The sequence below is a fragment of the Astatotilapia calliptera genome, chromosome 9 (assembly GCF_900246225.1).
Source record: "Astatotilapia calliptera chromosome 9, fAstCal1.2, whole genome shotgun sequence".
NCBI classification, from domain to species: Eukaryota; Metazoa; Chordata; class Actinopteri; order Cichliformes; family Cichlidae; genus Astatotilapia; species Astatotilapia calliptera.
In genome coordinates, this window is record NC_039310.1 from 30,093,872 (window position 1) to 30,113,974 (window position 20,103).

The window sequence follows — 20,103 nt, forward strand, 5'->3', positions numbered from 1 at the left end:
ACTTTACAGGTGACACATTATACAGGTGACAAACTATACAGGTGACACACTATACAGGTGACACATCATACAGGTGACACACTATACAGGTGACACATCATACAGGTGACACACTTTACAGGTGACACATTGTACAGGTGACACACTTTAGAGGTGACACACTTTACAGGTGACACATTGTACAGGTGACACACTTTACAGGTGACATGTTATACAGGTGACACACTTTACAGGTGACACATTGTACAGGTGACACACTTTACAGGTGACATGTTATACAGGTGACACACTTTACAGGTGACACATTGTACAGGTGACACACTTTACAGGTGACACAATTTACAGGTGACACACTATACAGGTGAGACATTATACAGGTGACAAACTATACAGGTGACATGTTATACAGGTGACACACTTTACAGGTGACACACTTTACAGGTGACACACTATACAGGTGACATGTTATACAGGTGACACACTTTACAGGTGACACAGCAGCTCACAGGTTTCAGATCTGATGGGTTTGTATTTGCTGTCTGATGCTTCAGCTTCACTCCTGCTGCTGAGTTTCTTCCTTCCTCTGATCATGACATTGAATCTGCTTCCTCGCTCTGTGTCTGTCAGGCTCATCTGCTCAGTCTGTTCGATAACGTTAACAGAGTTGTTTTCAATGAGAAAATCTACGACCAGATGATCAGTTTCCAGTCCCAAGAAGGAGAAACTGTGGAGCTGAGGCAGCCAGTCCTGGCACAGGTAATCTCACCTCCACATGGAGACCTCCCAGTAAGTTCCCCGTTACTTTTCCCTTAAACTGAATCCTTTTATCAATCAGCATCTCACCTCCACTTGCAGGGGAATGTGGAGGTGTGGTTAGGAGAGCTGCTAGCTGGGGTGAGGGGAACCCTCCATGCTATCATCCGTCAGGCTTACCTGGCCATTAGTGACTCTGCCTTTAAGCTTCTGGAGTTCCAGTCGGCGTTCCCGGCTCAGATTGGCCTGCTAGGAATCCAGATGATCTGGACTAGAGACGCAGAAGAAGCACTCGTCCTCAGCAAGTCTGACAAGAAGGTGCTTTTATGCCTCAATTTGAGCCAAACGTGACCATATTTATGTAAGGGGGTGGAGATCTAAAGTTATCCAGTAATGCTGCATCACTTTGACTGTGTCTGCTACGTCGTAATCTACGGTAATGTCCAACACAAACCACAGAATCACCCTCACTGAAACTATTGTTGGACAGTCAATTAACATCACAGCAGCCACATTATTGGTCAGATAATTGCTCTGAATATGCTTCCTACAGACTCTCAGTTAAAACTCAACTCTACAGCAGAAAGAAACAGTCAGTAATTACGGCTTGAATTTATGCAGAATTAAGAGATTGGCTCTTTTAGTAACAAGTCGATGCCGTTTCTTTGTGTTCATCGTGTTCTCTCTTCCACTTTTCAGGTTAGTGCGTTTTGTTTTAATTGTGTTTCAGTCAGAATCCAGTTAACACAACCAAACCCCGTAGCTGGGTAACCAAACCAACCCTCCAAGTTGGTTGGTACAAAAAGAAAAGGAAAACTGTGGTTTGGGTCAAAAGGCTACACTCAAGCCCGTGTGGGACAGAAGAGTCTTGAGGCAACTTCTGTTGTGATTTGGAGCTCTCTAAATAAAATAACCATAACCATAATAACCATCTTATTGGTTGTCAGATCATGCAAACGACCAATCAGAAGTTCCTGAACCTCCTCAATGAGCTCATCGACATGACGACTCGAGAGCTGAGCAGGAACGAGAGGACCAAATATGAGACGCTGATCACCATCCACGTCCACCAGAGAGACATTTTCGATGATCTGGTGAACAAAAGAGCAAACATATAAACAAACATCTAAATACTTTTGATAGTGTCTGTCAGAGTGGGTCATATGACTTTGTGTTTGTCAGGTGAGGATGAACGTGCGGTCGGCTTCAGACTTTGAATGGCAGAAACAGTCGAGGTTTTACTTCCTGGAGGAGACGGACAGATGTGTCATCCAGATCACAGATGTGGAGTTCAGTTACTGTAATGAATACCTGGGCTGCACAGACAGGCTGGTCATCACCCCGCTGACAGACAGGTACACACACTCCAGCCTCACTGACTGACGCCTGTGGACTGACTGGTTCACAAACACTGAACATCTGTGCAGGTGTTACATCACTCTGTCCCAGGCTCTGGGGATGAGTATGGGCGGAGCTCCGGCCGGACCAGCAGGAACAGGTAATGTGTGTGTGTGTGTGTGTGTGTGTGTGTGTGTGTGCGTGTGCGTGTGCGTGTGTGTGTGTGTGTAAAATGAAGCTGAACTCTTGCATGCTGCTGTGGTTGTGTGTGTGTGTGTGTTTGTTTGCAGGTAAAACGGAGACCACTAAAGACATGGGTCGCTGTCTGGGGAAGTATGTGGTGGTCTTTAACTGTTCGGACCAGATGGACTACAGAGGACTGGGACGCATCTACAAAGGTGTGTGAGTGTGTGGATGGTGGACACTGGAAATATTGTCCTGCTGTTGTCACCATCTTATCAACCCACTGAGTAGAAGAGAGGTTAGTCAACCACGAGGCCCGGCCCGCTCTGACAGGACAGGGCTCTGCAGAGGTTCACTACCTAACATGGACCCACAGCCGTTGTCTGTGGTATCTGGGAACCTGGAACAAATGTTCATTAGCTGTTCTTAAATACAGAGCCATGCCAGAGCTGCAGATCCTCATGAAGACATGTTTCTCCTGAGTCAGAGACAAAAGTGTGGAAGTCAGTGGAGGCCAGTCGCCCACTCTTCTAGGATACATAACTCTGTATGATACATAAGTCACAGCATCTTCTTAACATGTAATAAACATGTGATCGTTCCATCAAAATGCTGATCTGAAAGTGCAGTGCTGTGTCTGCAGGTCTGGCTCAGTCCGGAGCCTGGGGCTGCTTCGATGAGTTTAACCGCATCGAGCTGCCGGTGCTTTCTGTCGCCGCCCAGCAGATCTACATCGTGCTGCAGTGTAAGAAGAACAAGAAGAAGCAGTTCGTCTTCACCGACGGAGATGTGGTCGACATGGATCCCGAGTTCGGCATCTTCCTCACCATGGTACCTCTGATCTAATGAACACTCTGGTGTTAGTATAAGTCAACGATAAATCATCAGAGTCACTCTGCATATGAAACAATGCACTGTTCAGTATTCAGTGTTCTTTAGGTGAGCAGTTGTGGATACATGAAGGCAGCTCAGTAACTACAGTGAGCCACAGGTCCAGCACTGAGCGTGCTGATGTTCCTCCGCTCAGAAAGTTCTAGTAACTTCTCGGTTTTCCAGAATCCCGGTTACGCCGGCCGTCAGGAGCTGCCTGAAAACCTGAAGATTCAGTTCCGCACGGTAGCCATGATGGTCCCGGACCGAGCCATCATCATGAGGGTTAAATTGGCCAGTGCTGGTTTCCGTGACAACCAGGTCCTAAGCAGGAAGTTCTACACCCTCTACAAACTGTGTGAGGAGCAGCTGTCCAAACAGGTGGGTGATCCTGCAGCTGTAACCACCACACATCCTGTCCTCCTTGATGGATTTTCTCATTTCTCCGTTGCCCTTCTTTGTAAACTGTTACTCATGCATTTAGTTATATTATTATTTATACTTCTCTGGTCTTTCTTACCAGGTCCATTATGATTTCGGTCTGAGGAACATTTTGTCGGTTTTGAGGACGTTGGGAGCTGTGAAGCGATCTAACCCGTCAGAACCAGAGAAGACCGTGGTGATGAGGGTCCTGAGGGACATGAACCTCTCCAAACTGGTGTGTGTGTTAGTAATAAATGCAGAAATTAGACTTTATGTTTAAAGTTGTCATTTCATTATTATCAGACTGTTAGAGTTGCCCACTAGGGGGAGCCCTTGTCCTTGCCACAGTCAGCCATCCTGATTGCTTGTGTGACTTTCTGCAGGTGGACGAGGACGAACCTCTGTTTATGAGTCTGATCAATGACCTGTTTCCTGGCATTGGTACGTTTCTTTCACATAACACTGAAACACACTAGCAGAGGCTCCATGAGTACACGACGGCTCTCATACTGTGTGCTTTTCCTTCATCCCCCTCTGCAGTTCTGGATAAAGCCGGTTATCCAGACTTGGAGTTGGCCATCTTTAATCAGGCTCAGCAGGCCGGTCTGATCCCTCACCAGCCCTGGATCCTCAAACTGGTCCAGCTCTATGAGACGCAGAGAGTCCGACATGGTGAAGATCACAATTATCTGGACGCAGTGACACATTAATTAGTCTTTCTCGTCTCGCCACTCAGCTTCATTTACAGTTCCAGTGTAAATTAGTGGAAAGCAGGCTCAACATGAGTTTCTATGGTCATTAAACACATAAACTGCACGTTTAGACTCATCAGTCTAATGTGATTACAAAGTGCTGCAAAGGTTTGCTAACTTTCTCCTCAACATGAGGTTTAAACAGTTTTCAGTGCAGGTTATTATTCTACATGTACACAGAGTTTCACAACATTATAGCTCCATTAACGCTGTTAAACACAACACTAACACAATCTGTCTTTGGCTGCTGTCACAACAACATAACCCACACTTACTGTGGATATAGTAACAGGATATTACACACTTAGAAACCAACAGCTTATTAAAAACGTAAATGTTATATAATATAATTTGGTATATAAAAGTTTAAAAAGCTTCTGGTGCACAAATCTTTATTTTATATACAACCAGTGTTCAGTAATGCTGAGGTCACAGACACACTGATGGCAATGCTAAAGAGTCTTCAGCACACATGGGAGTCGAGCTGTCCTGTGCTCGTGCAGGTATGATGACGCTGGGTCCGAGCGGTGCTGGGAAGACGGCGTGCGTCCACACGCTGATGAAGGCCATGTCTGAGTGCGGCTCGCCCCACCGAGAGATGAGGATGAACCCGAAAGCCATCACAGCCTCGCAGATGTTCGGCATGCTGGACGTGACCACCAACGACTGGACGGACGGCATTTTCTCCACACTGTGGAGGAAAACTCTGAAAGGCAAAAAGGTTGATGGAAGCTCAACATGTTCCCTACATTCATGATGCTCCAGTGCAGATGTATATGTACGTGTGTGTGTGTGTGTGTCAGGGGGAATACATCTGGATTGTGCTGGATGGTCCGGTTGATGCCATCTGGATCGAGAATCTGAACTCTGTTTTAGACGACAACAAAACTCTGACGCTGGCGAATGGCGATCGAATCCCCATGGCTCCCTGCTGCAAGGTCAAAGCAAAACAAACAAAGCTCACCTCACTTCAGCCAGACAGTCACTGTGGTGCAGTTTGACATAATCCACAAACATCATGATCAGAAACCGGAGATGCATCGAGGTCAAGTCAGCCCATATATTTTATATTCTTCCCTCAGATTGTCTTTGAGCCCCACAACATCGACAACGCCTCCCCAGCCACCGTGTCCAGGAACGGGATGGTGTTCATGAGCTCGTCAGTGCTCAGCTGGAGGCCCGTCCTGCAGGCCTGGTTACAGAAACTAGCAGAGCAGCAGGCCAGCGCTCTGAAACACTGCTTCGACTGCTGCTACCAGGTGAGAGCCGCCAGGACACAATTAGACTTATTTATCACTTTAATATTGATAAGATGTTACCACCTGGTCAAACATACACAACAAAGGAGCGGCAAAGCAGTGAACCATAAAATAACCTCATCTGAACTCAGCAAACAAGGATCAAAGCTTCTTTATTCAATTCTCTTCAGTTTTATTTATGTAGCACCAATTCACAACAACTATCACCTCCAAGCACTTTGTGTTGTCGGCCACAGACTCTCCAATATTACACAAAAGAAGGAGAAACGAGGAGAAGCAAGTGCACTGTGACTCAAACTGGTCCCAGCACAGCACCCTGATGAGCTCCATAATTAATCATAGTGAACTTGACATGAACACTGCCATAGACACCAAACAGGTTTTCTTACCCGCTGTAAACACGTTTATTTCTGCTGTAACGTTGGACATGTTACCCTGTTACCCCATCCACCTCTGGTGGCTGTTAGAGGAACTGCAGTTTTTAGCACGTGACCATTAAAGTCTGTTCAGTTTGGTGTTTATCGCTTGTTTCCAGCACCCATGTAGCCAAACATCAGTTACTGATGACGTTGTAAGCAGAGATTAGAAATGCATCAACCTTGAAGGTAAAGAAATCATCAGACAGCAGGAAAGCTAAAGGTTAGTTTTGTATTCTTCTGTTTCAGGACTTGTTGGACTTTGTCTTCACTGCTGTGTCCGCTAAGATGCAGGTGCTGGAGTGTATGTACATCAAACAGACTATTGACCTGCTGCAGGTAGGACACAGCAGTAAAACACCAGAAAAACTAGAATCTGAGTCTTCCAAGTTCTTGTTGCCCTTTTGTTTGGTTATTTTTCATATTTGTGCTTTCAGGGTTTGCTCCCCGCAGCGCAGGACAAACAGGGTGGCCATGATCATGTGGGACGCATGTTTGTCTTTGCGGTCATGTGGTCTCTGGGTGCACTGCTGGAGCTGGATGACAGAGCCAAGATGGAGGCCTTCCTGAAGGTGTGTGAAAGTTTTCTTCGACTCCATAACAAACCTCGTTTTCAAATCAAATGAACCCGTAGTGTGAATATTTACCGTCTACAGAGGCGGGATTACTCACCTTTACCCGCCCCCACCCTTAAGTAGAGGGCTAGGATTAAGGCTATGACCTACCCACGGTCCTGGTCAGGTTCTCGTACCACTTTTCCAACACACTGACGTCTGCTCCTAATCTAGAACAGTTTCACCATTTTATGCTAAAAGAAAAAAAGTTTGCAGTACAACCTTGGACCCAGTGACACCAGTGCCATTTGAAGAGCCTGTCACATTAGAAAGAAAATGATCCCCAGTTCACAGACTGATGATACCAAACCAATCAAACTTTGACTGGTTCCAAGCAAAACGGGAAAAGACGTCCAACAAAGGGTCACTCATCTGGAAATGAGTCAGTCCAACTCTGTTATCACAATCCTGAACACCACGGCCTCCACGGCTGGAGCAAACGAGTCACATGGGACTTTAAAAAAAGGTTTTTAAAGGATATATCTGGTTGGAAATGGATATAAATATTCCATTTGAGTTGAAAGGTGTTTTTGTTTTTGTCTCAAAGGCCCACAGCTCATCTCTGGACCTGCCACCCACTCAGGACAACCAGACCATCTTTGAGTTCACCGTCAGTGAGCAGGGAGACTGGGAGCACTGGTCCAACAAGGTGAGAGGACTCTATGTTTCTCCTGAGTGTTAATCGCAGAGAATGAAGTCAGCATGCTGCATGCATGTTCTGTGTTTATGGTTCTGATCAGGTCCCAGAGTATGTCTACCCCAAAGACCACGTCCCTGACTACTCGTCCATCCTGGTTCCCAACGTAGACAACGTGAGGACGGACTTCCTGATGCAGACCATCATGAAGCAGAGGAAGGCCGTGCTGCTGATCGGAGAGCAAGGAACAGCCAAGACCGTCATGATTAAAGTAAGAGTGCGCTCAACCGTTCACCAGCACAGGCTAGCACAGGCTACAGCATGCAGCTTGCTCTCTGGCTCCCCCTGTAGGGCTACACTGGAAAGCTCGACCCAGAGCTCCACCTCAGTAAGACGGTGAACTTCTCTTCGGCCACGCTGCCCGGCATGTTCCAGAGGACGCTCGAGAGCTACATCGACAAACGCATGGGCACCACCTACGGGCCGCCGGCCGGACGCAGGATGACCGTCTTCATAGACGACATCAACATGCCCGTAATCAACGAATGGGGCGACCAGGTGGGCTTCAGGCTCTCTGTGATTGGTCAAACCTTTGCTAGCTTACCTCTTTGTTTCTCACAGAATAACCTCCACCTCACATCACAAATAACCAATCAGCTCAGTTTTTCCCCCACCCTGTTCTCTTTGATATGCATGTAACCAATCAGATTATTGTATCTCTGACACGCCCCCACATCTCACTCAGATAACCAATGAGATCGTGCGTCAGCTGATGGAGCAGGGAGGTTTCTACAGCCTGGATCGTCCAGGAGAGTTCATCACTGTGGTGGATGTTCAGGTGAAGTTTGGCTGTGGTTGGAGCGCTGTGGCACATTCTGGATGTTTCCATGATGACAGGCTGATGAAGGTTGCTGTGAGCAAAGGCAGGAGGACGCTACAGATATACTGGAGTATTACAGCTGTACCTAATGAAGTGGAGGGAAATATAGGAAGTGAACACAAACCTGTTGGTTTGAGGGATTCCTTCAAAAGTTTTAAATCATAAACAGAGAGATGATGATGATGTTAGATCATCTGCTCTGTGACTGACTGATGTGTGTAATGATGTTTACCAGCTGGTGGCAGCCATGATTCACCCCGGCGGCGGTCGGAACGACATCCCTCAGCGTCTGAAGCGCCAGTTCTCCATCTTTAACTGCACGCTGCCCTCCAACTCCTCCATCGATAAGATCTTTGGCACTGTGGCTCAGGGCTACTTCTGCCCAGAGAGAGGCTTCCCCAGCCCGGTGTGCCAGCTCGCCGCCGCCCTCGTCCCCACCACCAGGCGGGTGTGGCAGGCCGTGAAGGCGAAGGTTTGTTTTTTAAATAAGATCAAATCGGACCTTCAGAATAAAAGAAGGCTAAAATGTATTTAATTCTTTATAAACAGTCATTAAAAAATTATATTTAAAGCAGCTGATGATCACTGAAAGATCCCCTCTGAGCTTTTCTCAGGTTAATTCTCATATATTAGGAGGACATGAGGAGGGACTTTGTTCTAATCAGGATAATCAATACTTGATAATCAAAGTCATCATGAAACTTCATCCAGGATGTATCAGATCTCTGCTCGTGATTAGTTCACCGCTTCATTTAATGATGATGGAGATTAAATGTCTCTGCTTTTCATTTGAAGGTCACATTTACTGCACAGATTCAGATTTTCAAACACCTGATGCCAATTTTGTCACGTGAAGGCAAGATAGGAGACATAACACAGTGTGAGATGAGGGAGGAAACACAGGCTTAAATCCACATAGGGAGCAATCAGGGAGACAGGAGGGAAACACAGCTGGACAAATCAGGGCTGACGACACGAGGAGGCAGAAGCAGACACGTTGAAAGAGTCTCGTGTTAAAGTAAAAGAGGAAATGTTCCGGTCACTGGGGGACTCAAATGCAGGACTCCTTGCTCAGAGGAAGAACAGAAGGCTTTTCCTCACAAACACCAGGTGAAATGTGTGACAGGGACTCAGTGCTATATACAAGCGTGCGGGGATCAGGGCTCCAGGGAATCCACGGGGAAAAGCAGGGCAACACTCTCACTCCTCTTCACCAGTCATTCACTCCTCTCTCGCAGCAGAAACTCCGTAGGGAACGAGAGCAGGTCCAGGGGGTCTGTACACAGGAAACAAAAGCGTTAACACAAGAAGCTGAGACGCGGGAACTAGACTGTAGTGTCCAAGCCGGGATTTCACCGACACAGGTCAAGCAACGATCCAGCGAAGAGCAGCCTGGCTTCTTCCCTTTAGTAGAGGCCAGTTAATGAGACGCGGGTGTTGATCATCTCCCAGGTATGTAGGCCAAAGGCGGAGCCCACAATGAGCTCCGCCCAGGCGACAGAGGGAGAGAAAAAGAACACAAAGCAGAACTTCTCAGGAAACAACACAGACGCAGCCTCGACGAGGGGAGACAGAGCAGCTATGGACACAGAAACCATAGACAGAGAACTCTAACAAAGAAAGCAAAAGACCAGAAATGATCAATAATAATGTCACACTGCAAACTCTGGCTCGACGACCCAGGCACCCGAACAAATTTGACATGTTGATGAGTTTTGAGAATTGTAACTTTGCTTGACTTGATTTTGTTTGCATTCAGTCTGTGGATGTTTCTCACATGTGATCTTCTCTCTCCTCAGATGTTACCGTCTCCTGCAAAGTTTCACTACATCTTCAACCTGCGTGACCTCAGCAGAATCTGGCAGGTAGGAAAAATCACACATGGTTTTATTTCTTCTTCTTTTAATCCTGAATAAACGTTTTGTCCTTTTTCCTGAGACTTTCTCACTCGTACATTTATCCTGAAGCAACTCTCTGACCCGGCGATGTGAACGAGTCCCTGTGTGTTTCAGGGGATCCTCACGGTGAAGTCGGAGGTGTGTCAGAGCTCTGAGCTCCTCTCCGCTCTCTTCCATCACGAGTGCTGCAGAGCGATCGCCGATCGATTCGTCGACAGCGGCGACAGACGAGCGTTCGGCAGCATCGTGGAGGCGGTGTGTGCGCTCTGACATCAGCACTGTGGCCCTCAGTCACAGCTTACAGAACAGAAAGAACATGACCTGCTGCTTGTTTTGGCAAAGACTGAGTTTCCTTTTTACACTAAATAACTCAATAAATGTTAATAATACTGAAAACTAAGAGAAGGGGATTTCTGGGAGATATAGTTGATCCATTTTTAGGAAATTTGCTCGTCAAATAAAAGATTCCAAACTGGCAGCTTCATAAACCCTGGACGTGACAATAAATGATCACAATCTCAAATATTTTGTTCTTTTACAGATGATTTGCTACCAGAGGAGCTTTGCATGAGTCACAGTTCAGAATAATCTTTATTTCTCTGATATCAGGCTTTTGTTCAGGAATGAAATCAGCAGCTATATGAACGTCATCGTTACATCTTTGGTCGGCTTCTGCCGGCTCTCGTGTTGCGTCTTTGTCACCCTTTGTGTTCTGTGTTTGTCTCTTTTTGTGTGTCTGCTTTTACTTCCTGTCGTTGTGTTTTTCCCGCCCTGATTGTTTCCACCTGACTCTGTGTTCAGTCATGTGTTTTACTTCCTGCTTCTGTTTTTTTGGTTTGATTCACGTTTTCTGTGTAAAACTGAATTTTCAGTGCAAAATAAAAACATTGTTGTCCAATAAACGTCTCTGGAATCAGAGCCGACAGATTAAAGATGATACAGGAACTTATCTCATGAGACAACAACAACTTTTTATTTAAAGTGCGGCACAAACAGCAGTGAGTAAATCTTCTGGACTGTATCTAACGCTCCTCTCCCTCAGGTCACAGTGGAGGATCATGGGAGAGCTCTGACTGAGCATGCTCAGTGGAACAGCTGCTTTGTGGACTTCCTGCGTGAAGCCCCGGAGGCGACGGGAGATGAACCTGAAGACGCTGAGCTGGAGGCTCCGAAGGTCTCAGAATCTGATTTATTTTAATATTTTTATTAAAGTGAATTTTTTATTTAGTCGTAAGTTAAATAAAGTCCAGCAAAAATGAAAAGAGACTAAAGCTGTGTCCCAAAACGCCGGCTGCATCCTCCGGAGGCTGCGTTCGAAGGCCGATTACGTCACCGCCAGGCAGCGAAGGCTGTCCCAATTCGTCGACTCCTTCAAATGCGGCCTTCACTAAAGGATGGGTCGGGTGTGTCCTTCGTGGCCCACCATATCCCAGAATTCATAGCGCGGCCCAGCCAATTCCAGTTTCCAACAATGGCGGCCGCTGAGTTTTAATATTACTCTAATTAATCCACGTAGACCGCGAAGGCCGGGTCCTCCGAAGGATGGAGCCGACGTTTTGGGACACAGCTAACGTCTTCAGGTCCCTCAGTGTTGGATAGTTTTCTGATGGTTTCTAAGTGTGGACACTGATATGATTGACAGGTGTACGAGCCAATCCCATCGCTGGACCTTCTGGCAGAGCGGCTGTCGGCTTTTCAGCAGCAGTACAACGAGGCGGTGAGAGGCGGAGCCATGGATCTGGTCTTCTTCAAGGTGATGATGACTCCTGTCACACTCTTCACCATGACCTTTGTTCATATCAGCTGATGGTGACCCTCTGTGTGTGGTCCAACGACAGGACGCGATGATCCACCTGATGAGGATCTCACGCATCCTGAGGACGCCACAAGGAAACGCCCTGCTGGTCGGGGTGGGCGGGTCGGGGAAGCAGAGCCTGACGAGGCTCGCGTCATTCATCGCAGGATACCAAACCTTCCAGATCACACTGAGCAGGTGAGTGCTTCCTGCGATTCATCGTGACCAACGGAAAATAAACACAAATAAGTCAGGTGTGAAAAACAAACTCACTGGGCAGAAGTCTAAACAGGTGGTGGGACACAGTCTCAGTGACCCACCACTCGTCCAATCATCACTCGTCCAATCACCACTCGTCCAATCATCATCCAGTGTCCCTCATCCACAAGATATTCACACTCCTCCCTTTCAGGCAGAACTCCTCACAAACCCGCAGAAGAAAGTCTGTAAATGAAGTTCTGTGATAAACTATTTTATTTATATAGCAGCAAATTAAACAACAGCCGCCTCACTGTGTTTATACTGTAAGATAAAGACCCTACAATAACACCACCAATCAGACGACCCCCTGTGAACAAGCACTTGGTGACAGTGGGAAGGAAAAACTCCCTTTTAACAGGAAGAAAAGAAGCAGAACCAGGCTCAGGGAGGGGCGGGGCCATCTGCCACCACCTGTTGGGGGTGACGGAGGAAGACATTCATTTACTTTTCGAACATTCTGCCCCCAACAAATATTTAACACAATAAAAAGGAATTTTCTTCCTGCTGAAAGGGAGTTTTTCCTTCATAGGGGATAATCTGAGTGTTGGGGTTTCTCTGTATTACTTACAGTATAAGTGTGTGTGTGTGTGTGCGTGCGCGTGCGTGCGTGCGCGTGCGCGTGCGTGCGTGCGTGCGTGCGTGTGTGTGCGTGTGTGTGTGTGTGTGTGTGTGTGTGTGTGTGTGTGTGTGTGTGTGTGTGCGCTGCAGGTCGTACAGCAGCAGTAACCTGCTGGAGGATCTGAAGTCTCTGTATCGGATCGCCGGTCAGCGCGGGAAAGGCGTCACCTTCCTGTTCAGCGACAATGACATCAAAGAAGAAGCCTTCCTGGGTGCCAACGATCAGCTGACAGCTTTGATGATTCACAGATGATGAAACTCGCTCACGTCTTTAGTTTGCACCACAGCAGAACAAACATCAGCTCAAACTTTATCTGTTCATGTGAATCATCATGTGAAATATCAGGAAGTCTGAATGTAAAAGGAGGAAAACTGATTTTTTTACACTGTTTGTTTGTCCTGCTGATGGAAGCAAAGGTCAGAGGTCAGGAGGTCATGGGGTCAGGGCCCGTCTTGTTTTCTGACTCCTGTCTCCTCTCCTGCAGAATACATGAACAACGTCCTGGCGAGCGGTGAAGTTTCCAACCTGTTTGCTCGAGACGAGCTGGATGACATCACTCAGGACCTGATTCCCGTGATGAAGCGCCAGCATCCTCGCCGCCCGCCAACGCCCGAGAACCTCTACGACTTTTTCCTGTCCCGCGTGCGGAGCAACCTCCACGTGGTCCTCTGTTTCTCGCCTGTCGGGGAGAAGTTCCGCTCTCGTGCCTTAAAGGTGCGGCGAGGACTCAGGTTCACTGGTCACATGACCCTGATGATGATGTAAGCTGGTGGAGCCAAAGGCTCCGTCCTCCTAAGAATTACTGTTTCTCATCAGTGACCTTTGACCTCTGCCCTGAACAGTTCCCAGGTCTGATTTCCGGCTGCACAGTGGACTGGTTCCAGCGTTGGCCTCAGGACGCCCTCATCGCTGTATCGCATCACTTCCTGTCTCAGTACCAGGACCTCCGCTGCTCAGAGGACGTCAAGCAAAGCATTGTGGTTACCATGGGAACCTTCCAGGTAGCGCTCCCACAATAATCTGGTAGCTTATAATTGCCAGCGTATTGAGCGGACTGATCACATGATCGAGATGTTCACAGGACCTGGTGGCAGAGAAGTGTGGCGAGTATTTCGAGCGTTTCCGCCGCCTGACGTTTGTGACGCCAAAGTCCTACCTGTCCTTCATCGACAGCTACAAGCTGGTCTACACGGAGAAGATCGCTCACGTCGGCACGCTGGCCGAGCGCATGCAGACAGGTGAGCATGGTTTGATGGGAGGGGCTAAACCGTCCTGTACTTCCTGTCTCAGGTGGAGATGGAGAGGCGAGCTGATGCTGCGCATGCTTGTGTTGCTTCCTGCAGGTCTCTGTAAACTGATGGAGGCGGAGCAGTCGGTGTCTCAGCTCTCTGAGGAGCTGCTGGTGAAGGAGAAGGAGCTCGCCGTCGCCTCCCAGAGGGCAGACCAGGTCCTGCAGGAGGTCACGGCCAAAGCTCAGGCTGCCGAAAAGGTGAAAAAACATGTTTCCTGTTAGCGAGCGAGACGCGTCTGAAAGGTTTATTAGCCTGTTATGAAACATAAAGCTAACGTGAAGGAGCCTCAGACGCTGTTTGTCATCATGTTACTGAACAGAAGTGCAGAGCGACGAGGAAACAACATGTGAAACGTTGAGTGATGGTCACAGATGAGTCTGACTCTGGGGTGAACCTCTGACGTCCTCCGTTTGTGCTACACAGTCTTCATTGGCATTTTTCTTTTAATTACATGTAAACCGGGAGCTTTACAAGTGGGCGGAGTCAGCTAGCTGTTTAATGCCCCGCTCTGTGGTTACAGGTGAAGCAGCAGGTGCAGAAGGTGAAGGATAAAGCTCAGCTCATCGTGGACGAGATCGAAGCCGATAAAATGGCAGCAGAGTCCAAACTGGAGGCTGCGAAACCGGCTCTGCAGGCTGCTGAGGCTGCCCTACAGGTTACACTCAGTCCTCCATTGTATTTACACGTCCTCCACAGAGCGCTCAGGTCAGAGCGACGTAAGCTTCATCAGCAAATGGCGAGCGGCCGTGTGTCCGTCTGTTTGCTGTGACCACGTGGACTCGTCCACTGAGTCTTTACATGACTTTACACGAGCTTCAGGTGGGCGACAACAGAAGAGTCAAAGCTTCACTGGCTTCAGTTTGACTCAAACTAAAGTAAAAACTGAAATAAAAGAAGAAGACGATCACAGAGAAACAATCTTAGCTGAAACATCCGTGTGTGCTCACAGGTTTGAGGCCGTGTTCACTCATGTACACACTCAGTGTGTCTGCATGACAGTAAACAGAGCTGGTCCTGTGACACCTGCTCACAGTTACATCTGTGTTACAATAATAATACAAAGAACAAAAAGCAGCTGAAACTGTCCGTCCATGTTCTGCTGCTTCTCAGCAGCCACCTCCAAACCAGAGCAGCACCTGCATCCCTCAGGTGATGGAGCAGGCCGCCTCCGTCCACATGTTGAACGATGATAATGATAGAGTGTGTGATGGTGTCAGTGAGACTGGTCACCAGTGTCAGCTTCAATGGTGCAGTGTGTACTGGGTGGTAGTCCCACGGTGGAGGGCCCAGTGGACCGCTCTGAAACTAAGCTGCTAAAATCTGACCTGTAAAGTAAAAGCATGTGAAGCCGGCTCTGAGCACCGTTCATGAGGAAACCTCAGAGACCATCAAAGCTCCTGCAGACAAACAACAAGCGTTAAACGACCTGCCTGCATGTTTCTACCACACGCTGTCCTCCTGTGATCTGAGTGAAGCTCAGACTCACATGTTGTCCCTGTGTGCTGTTTGCTCGTCATCATCATGTGTCACGTGTTCAGCCTCAGAGTTTGTCTCTGTGTGCAGACCATCAAACCAGCAGACATCTCCACGGTGAGGAAGCTGCAGAAGCCTCCTCATCTCATCATGAGGATCATGGACGCCGTGCTGCTGCTGTTCCAGAGAAAGGTCACAGTCGGAGCCTGAAACGTTCCCTCAGAGTCACGACGTGCTTTATAAATCTGTCATCTTTCTCAGGTCGACACCGTGACCTCTGACCCCGAACGACCTTGTCCCAGACCGTCGTGGGCCGAGGCGATGAAGCTGATGCAGAACTCAGCCTTCCTCAGCACCCTGCTCAACTTCAGCAAGGTCACAACACACACACACACACACACACACACACACACACACACACACACACACACACACAGACACACACACACACACACACAGACACACAGACACACACACACACACACACACACACACAGACACACAGACACACACACACAGACACACAGACACACAGACACACACACACAGACACACAGACACACACACACAGACACACAGACACACACACACACACACACAGACACACAGAAACAACACACACACACAGACACACAACACACACACACAGACACACACACACACACACACACAGACACACAGACACACACACACAGACACACCACACACACACACAGACACACACACACACAGACACACACACACAGACACACAGACACACACACACACACACAGACACACAGACACACACACACAGACACACACACACAGACACACAGACACACACACACACACACACACAGACACACAGACACACACACACACACACACACACACACACACACACACACACACACACACACACACACACACACACACAACACACAAACACACAGTGTTGTCTGTGGTCGTGTGTGTGTGTGTGTGTCGTGGTGTGTGTGTGTGTGTGTGTTGGTGTGTGTGTTTGTGTGGTGTGTTGTGTGTGTGTGGTGTGTTGTGTGTGTGTGTGTCAGGGGGAAACTCCCCTCTCATGTTCTCATCACCTTACTGTCTCTCTCCGTGTGTCACATACCTGCTAAGTTGTGGATCTCTGAGGTCGGCGCTCCGCCTGGAGAACCTCGGAGCATCAGTCTGATCCACCCGTCTGCTCTCTGTCATTATAAAGTCCTGCTTTATGTTTATGTTTATATTCTTATATTATCATAAGCTTCTGTTTACTTTGACATGATCGTGATAAAACATAAAGACAGGAAATGCAGCAAGAAGCCAAACAGACATCCCGCTGCAGTAAAATGATTCTAAGTTGGTAGATCTGCACTGAGAGCAGATTTCATGAACGCATGAACTGAGGTGATGTTTGACGTCTCGGTGCTGCAGGACTCCATCACAGAGGAGGTGGTGGAGCTGCTCGCTCCTTACCTCCACATGGACGACTACAACATGGAGACGGCCAAGAGGATCTGTGGGAACGTGGCGGGGCTCTGCTCCTGGACTCAGGCCATGGTCGACTTCTTCAGCATCAACAAGGAGGTTCTTCCTCTGAAGGTGAACGCAGAGCTGTCAGTATCCATGAGAGCAGGAGCCAAGCCTGACACAGGCGCTCATTATAGTGTGTGTGTGTGTGCGCAGGCTAACCTGGCCATGCAGGAGGCCCGTCTGCTGGTGGCTCAGGCTGAACTCACTAAGGTCAGGAACAGCTGGATGCTAAACAGCTGGAGCTGGACGCGGTGCAGGTAAAGTGTGTTTGTGTTTCCCGCTCTCAGACTGTCGTCTTTAATAAAGACTGAACTGAAGTCAGTCAAATCTCTAATCATGAGGCAGTTTCCTGTTTCACTGTCACTGCAGGTTTTCGACTCTCTTCAGTTTTATTTGGGTTCAAAGTCTTGTAGAGTTTCTGTGCACAGCAGCATTTCAGCCTTCCTCTGTTTTGGTGGTTAAACAGCAGCCGTAACAAGAAATGAGGGAAAATACAAACTTCGTGGTCACTGGTTTGTTGATTTTATGGTTTATTGAGTATTGAACCTTCTGAGAATCGTGACCATCTGTAGTTCAGCAGTTTGCTATCAGTTAAATCCGTCTTTGTGAAACTCGCTCAGTCATTTGGACACTTTAGTTTGTCGTCTCCACTCATTTGGCTCTCTCTTCTCTTTGCACTGATAACATTTTAATCGATTATTATGTTTAAAGTTTGGTAAATGTGTCTGATCTGGACCTTCAGGCGCTTTACGACGCTGCCATGAAGGAGAAGCAGGACCTGGAGGATGACGCCCAGGCCTGCCGCCGGAAGATGGCCAACGCTCGCGCTCTGATCGACGGCCTGGGAGGAGAAAAGGTCAGCTTCTACCTTCCATCCATCTAACGGTTCATTGGTCCATCGTTCCTTCATCTCACACCTCGTCTTGTTGTGCCTCAGGTCCGTTGGACCGACAGCAGCGCGGGGTTTCAGACTCAGATCAAACACCTGGTGGGGGACGTCCTTCTGGCCACAGGCTTCCTGTCCTACGCCGGCCCCTTTAACCAGGAGTACCGCAGCCTGCTGCTGACGCTGTGGAGGAAAGAGATGGAGGAGAAGCTCCTCCCCTTCAGTCCCGTAAGATGTCACGGCTGAACGTTTATACAGAGAATCCACAGACAGTAGGAGTGTGTCCCAGAGACACAGATACCTGCAGCTCAGACAAAGCAGCCATATTATTGGTCAGATGATGAAACACATCACAGCCGCCTTGTTTCTATTGGTTCTTAAACACGAGGAACCAAACCCTGCTGAACGAGCTCGTTCTGACCTGCTGATGATGTAACTCCGTTTCTCCTGCAGGAGCTGAACGTGATTGGTCTGCTGGTGGACAACGCCACAGTGAGCGAGTGGAACCTGCAGGGTTTACCCAGCGACGACCTGTCCATCCAGAACGGCATCGTGGTGACGAAGGCGTCCCGCTACCCGCTGCTGATAGACCCCCAGGGCCAGGGCAAGACCTGGATCCAGAACAGAGAGCGAGACCAGCAGCTGCAGGTGAGAGCGTCAGCACGTGACTCAAAGTCCGAGCGCTTCGCTGACTGTTCGTGATTTTCTTCTTCTGTGGCTCAGGTGACGTCTTTGAACCACAAATACTTCCGTTCCCACCTGGAGGACAGCCTGTCTCTTGGGCGCCCCCTGCTGCTGGAGGACGTTGGTGAGGAACTGGACCCTGTCCTGGACAACATACTGGACAAAAACTACATCAAGTCTGGCTCCACTTACAAGGTAAAACAGCTGATCTGGACCGGAGGCTAAACGAGGAAGAAGACACAGTAACGGATGTTTCTCCTCCTCCTGCAGGTGAAGGTTGGAGACAAGGAGGTGGATGTAATGAAGGGCTTCACGCTCTACATTACCACCAAGATGGCCAACCCAGCATACAGCCCTGAGGTCAGCGCCAGGACGGCCGTGGTGGACTTCACCGTCACTCAGAGAGGCCTGGAGGACCAGCTGCTGGGACGGGTCATCCTGCTGGAGAAGCAGGTCACTCCACCTGCCAGTTATCCAATCAGTGACGTAGTTAATGAGTTAGCTAGTTACATTTCCTACGGTATGTTTGAAGGCCATTGTAGCGCTCGGCACGTCCACATTAAGATGTTTTACACCACACACTCATGCTGTCTGCTTTATGTTGGTGGGAACGTCTGAACCCACGTGTCCGTCCAACATCTCAGCGGAGGCCAAACAGGCCACGAACAAAGATAACGTTTCTGTGCACTGAACTGAAGGTGGATTAAATATGCCTGCCCTCATTTTGAAATGATTCCCGTGTTCTGATGAAGGAGATGGAGGCAGAGCGAGTGAAGCTCCTGGAGGAGGTGACGTCCAACAAGAGGAAGATGCAGGAGCTGGAGGACAGCCTGCTGTTCAGGCTCACCAGCACACAGGGCTCGCTGGTGGAGGACCAGTCTCTGATCGAGGTGCTGAGCGTCACCAAGATCACCGCTCAGGAGGTACCAGCTGCTCCTTCACTGCGTCTCCTTAATTCAATTCAATTCAATTCAATTCAATTTTATTTATATAGCGCCAAATCACAACAAAAGTCACCTCAAGGCACTTCATAGATACAGAGAAAAACCCAACAATCATATGACCCCTTATGAGCAGCACTTTGGCGACAGTGGGAAGGAAAAACTCTGTTTAACAGGAAGAAACCTCCAGCAGAACCAGGCTCAGGGAGGGGCGGGGCCATCTGCTGCGACCGGTTGGGGTGAGAGAAGGAAGACGGGATAAAAGTTATTGTCTGATGCATGTTTGTAATGTTCATCGAGGAAAACATTTAAAAATCATCAGCTGCACTCTATTAACGTCCAAGGATAAAAGTCTGCAGCTGGAATGTGAAGAATAAATCCGCTGTAAGGGTCACAAAATGGGGGGGGGGGGCGCCCCCTAGGGGAGGCGCAGAGCCCTTGCGGGGGGGGCACAGTATGAATAAAATTAAATAAATTTTATAAATAAAATAAATGAATTAAAAAAAAGTGGGAGCAGCGCTGGGCTCTTCAAATCACGGACGAACAGTATCCCACATTCTTGATTTTTAGTTCACAAACACTTGTTGTAATGACTAACTGCTCCTGACATGTTG

At 48.3% G+C, this 20,103-nt stretch overlaps 1 protein-coding gene across 1 annotated transcript in view; it reads left to right on the forward strand.

Moving 5' to 3' along the window:
* The window catches only part of LOC113029520 (dynein heavy chain 5, axonemal-like), a 34,823-nt gene that overhangs the window by 9,703 nt on the left and 5,017 nt on the right, over positions 1-20,103 (forward strand). Inside the window, 43 exon segments of the mRNA XM_026180402.1 lie at positions 628-756; positions 856-1,071; positions 1,701-1,847; positions 1,936-2,108; positions 2,181-2,251; positions 2,382-2,489; positions 2,918-3,105; positions 3,331-3,525; positions 3,668-3,802; positions 3,951-4,008; positions 4,108-4,239; positions 4,823-5,040; positions 5,123-5,257; positions 5,402-5,578; positions 6,244-6,333; positions 6,432-6,566; positions 7,156-7,257; positions 7,349-7,516; positions 7,597-7,803; positions 7,991-8,083; positions 8,361-8,597; positions 9,925-9,990; positions 10,138-10,278; positions 11,066-11,197; positions 11,666-11,776; positions 11,862-12,016; positions 12,788-12,909; positions 13,183-13,412; positions 13,541-13,699; positions 13,780-13,936; positions 14,042-14,187; positions 14,511-14,645; positions 15,554-15,655; positions 15,725-15,838; positions 16,880-17,047; positions 17,132-17,183; positions 17,186-17,235; positions 17,721-17,834; positions 17,916-18,092; positions 18,318-18,512; positions 18,588-18,743; positions 18,819-19,001; positions 19,301-19,471. Coding sequence (XP_026036187.1) covers positions 628-756; positions 856-1,071; positions 1,701-1,847; positions 1,936-2,108; positions 2,181-2,251; positions 2,382-2,489; positions 2,918-3,105; positions 3,331-3,525; positions 3,668-3,802; positions 3,951-4,008; positions 4,108-4,239; positions 4,823-5,040; positions 5,123-5,257; positions 5,402-5,578; positions 6,244-6,333; positions 6,432-6,566; positions 7,156-7,257; positions 7,349-7,516; positions 7,597-7,803; positions 7,991-8,083; positions 8,361-8,597; positions 9,925-9,990; positions 10,138-10,278; positions 11,066-11,197; positions 11,666-11,776; positions 11,862-12,016; positions 12,788-12,909; positions 13,183-13,412; positions 13,541-13,699; positions 13,780-13,936; positions 14,042-14,187; positions 14,511-14,645; positions 15,554-15,655; positions 15,725-15,838; positions 16,880-17,047; positions 17,132-17,183; positions 17,186-17,235; positions 17,721-17,834; positions 17,916-18,092; positions 18,318-18,512; positions 18,588-18,743; positions 18,819-19,001; positions 19,301-19,471 — 6,150 coding nt within the window.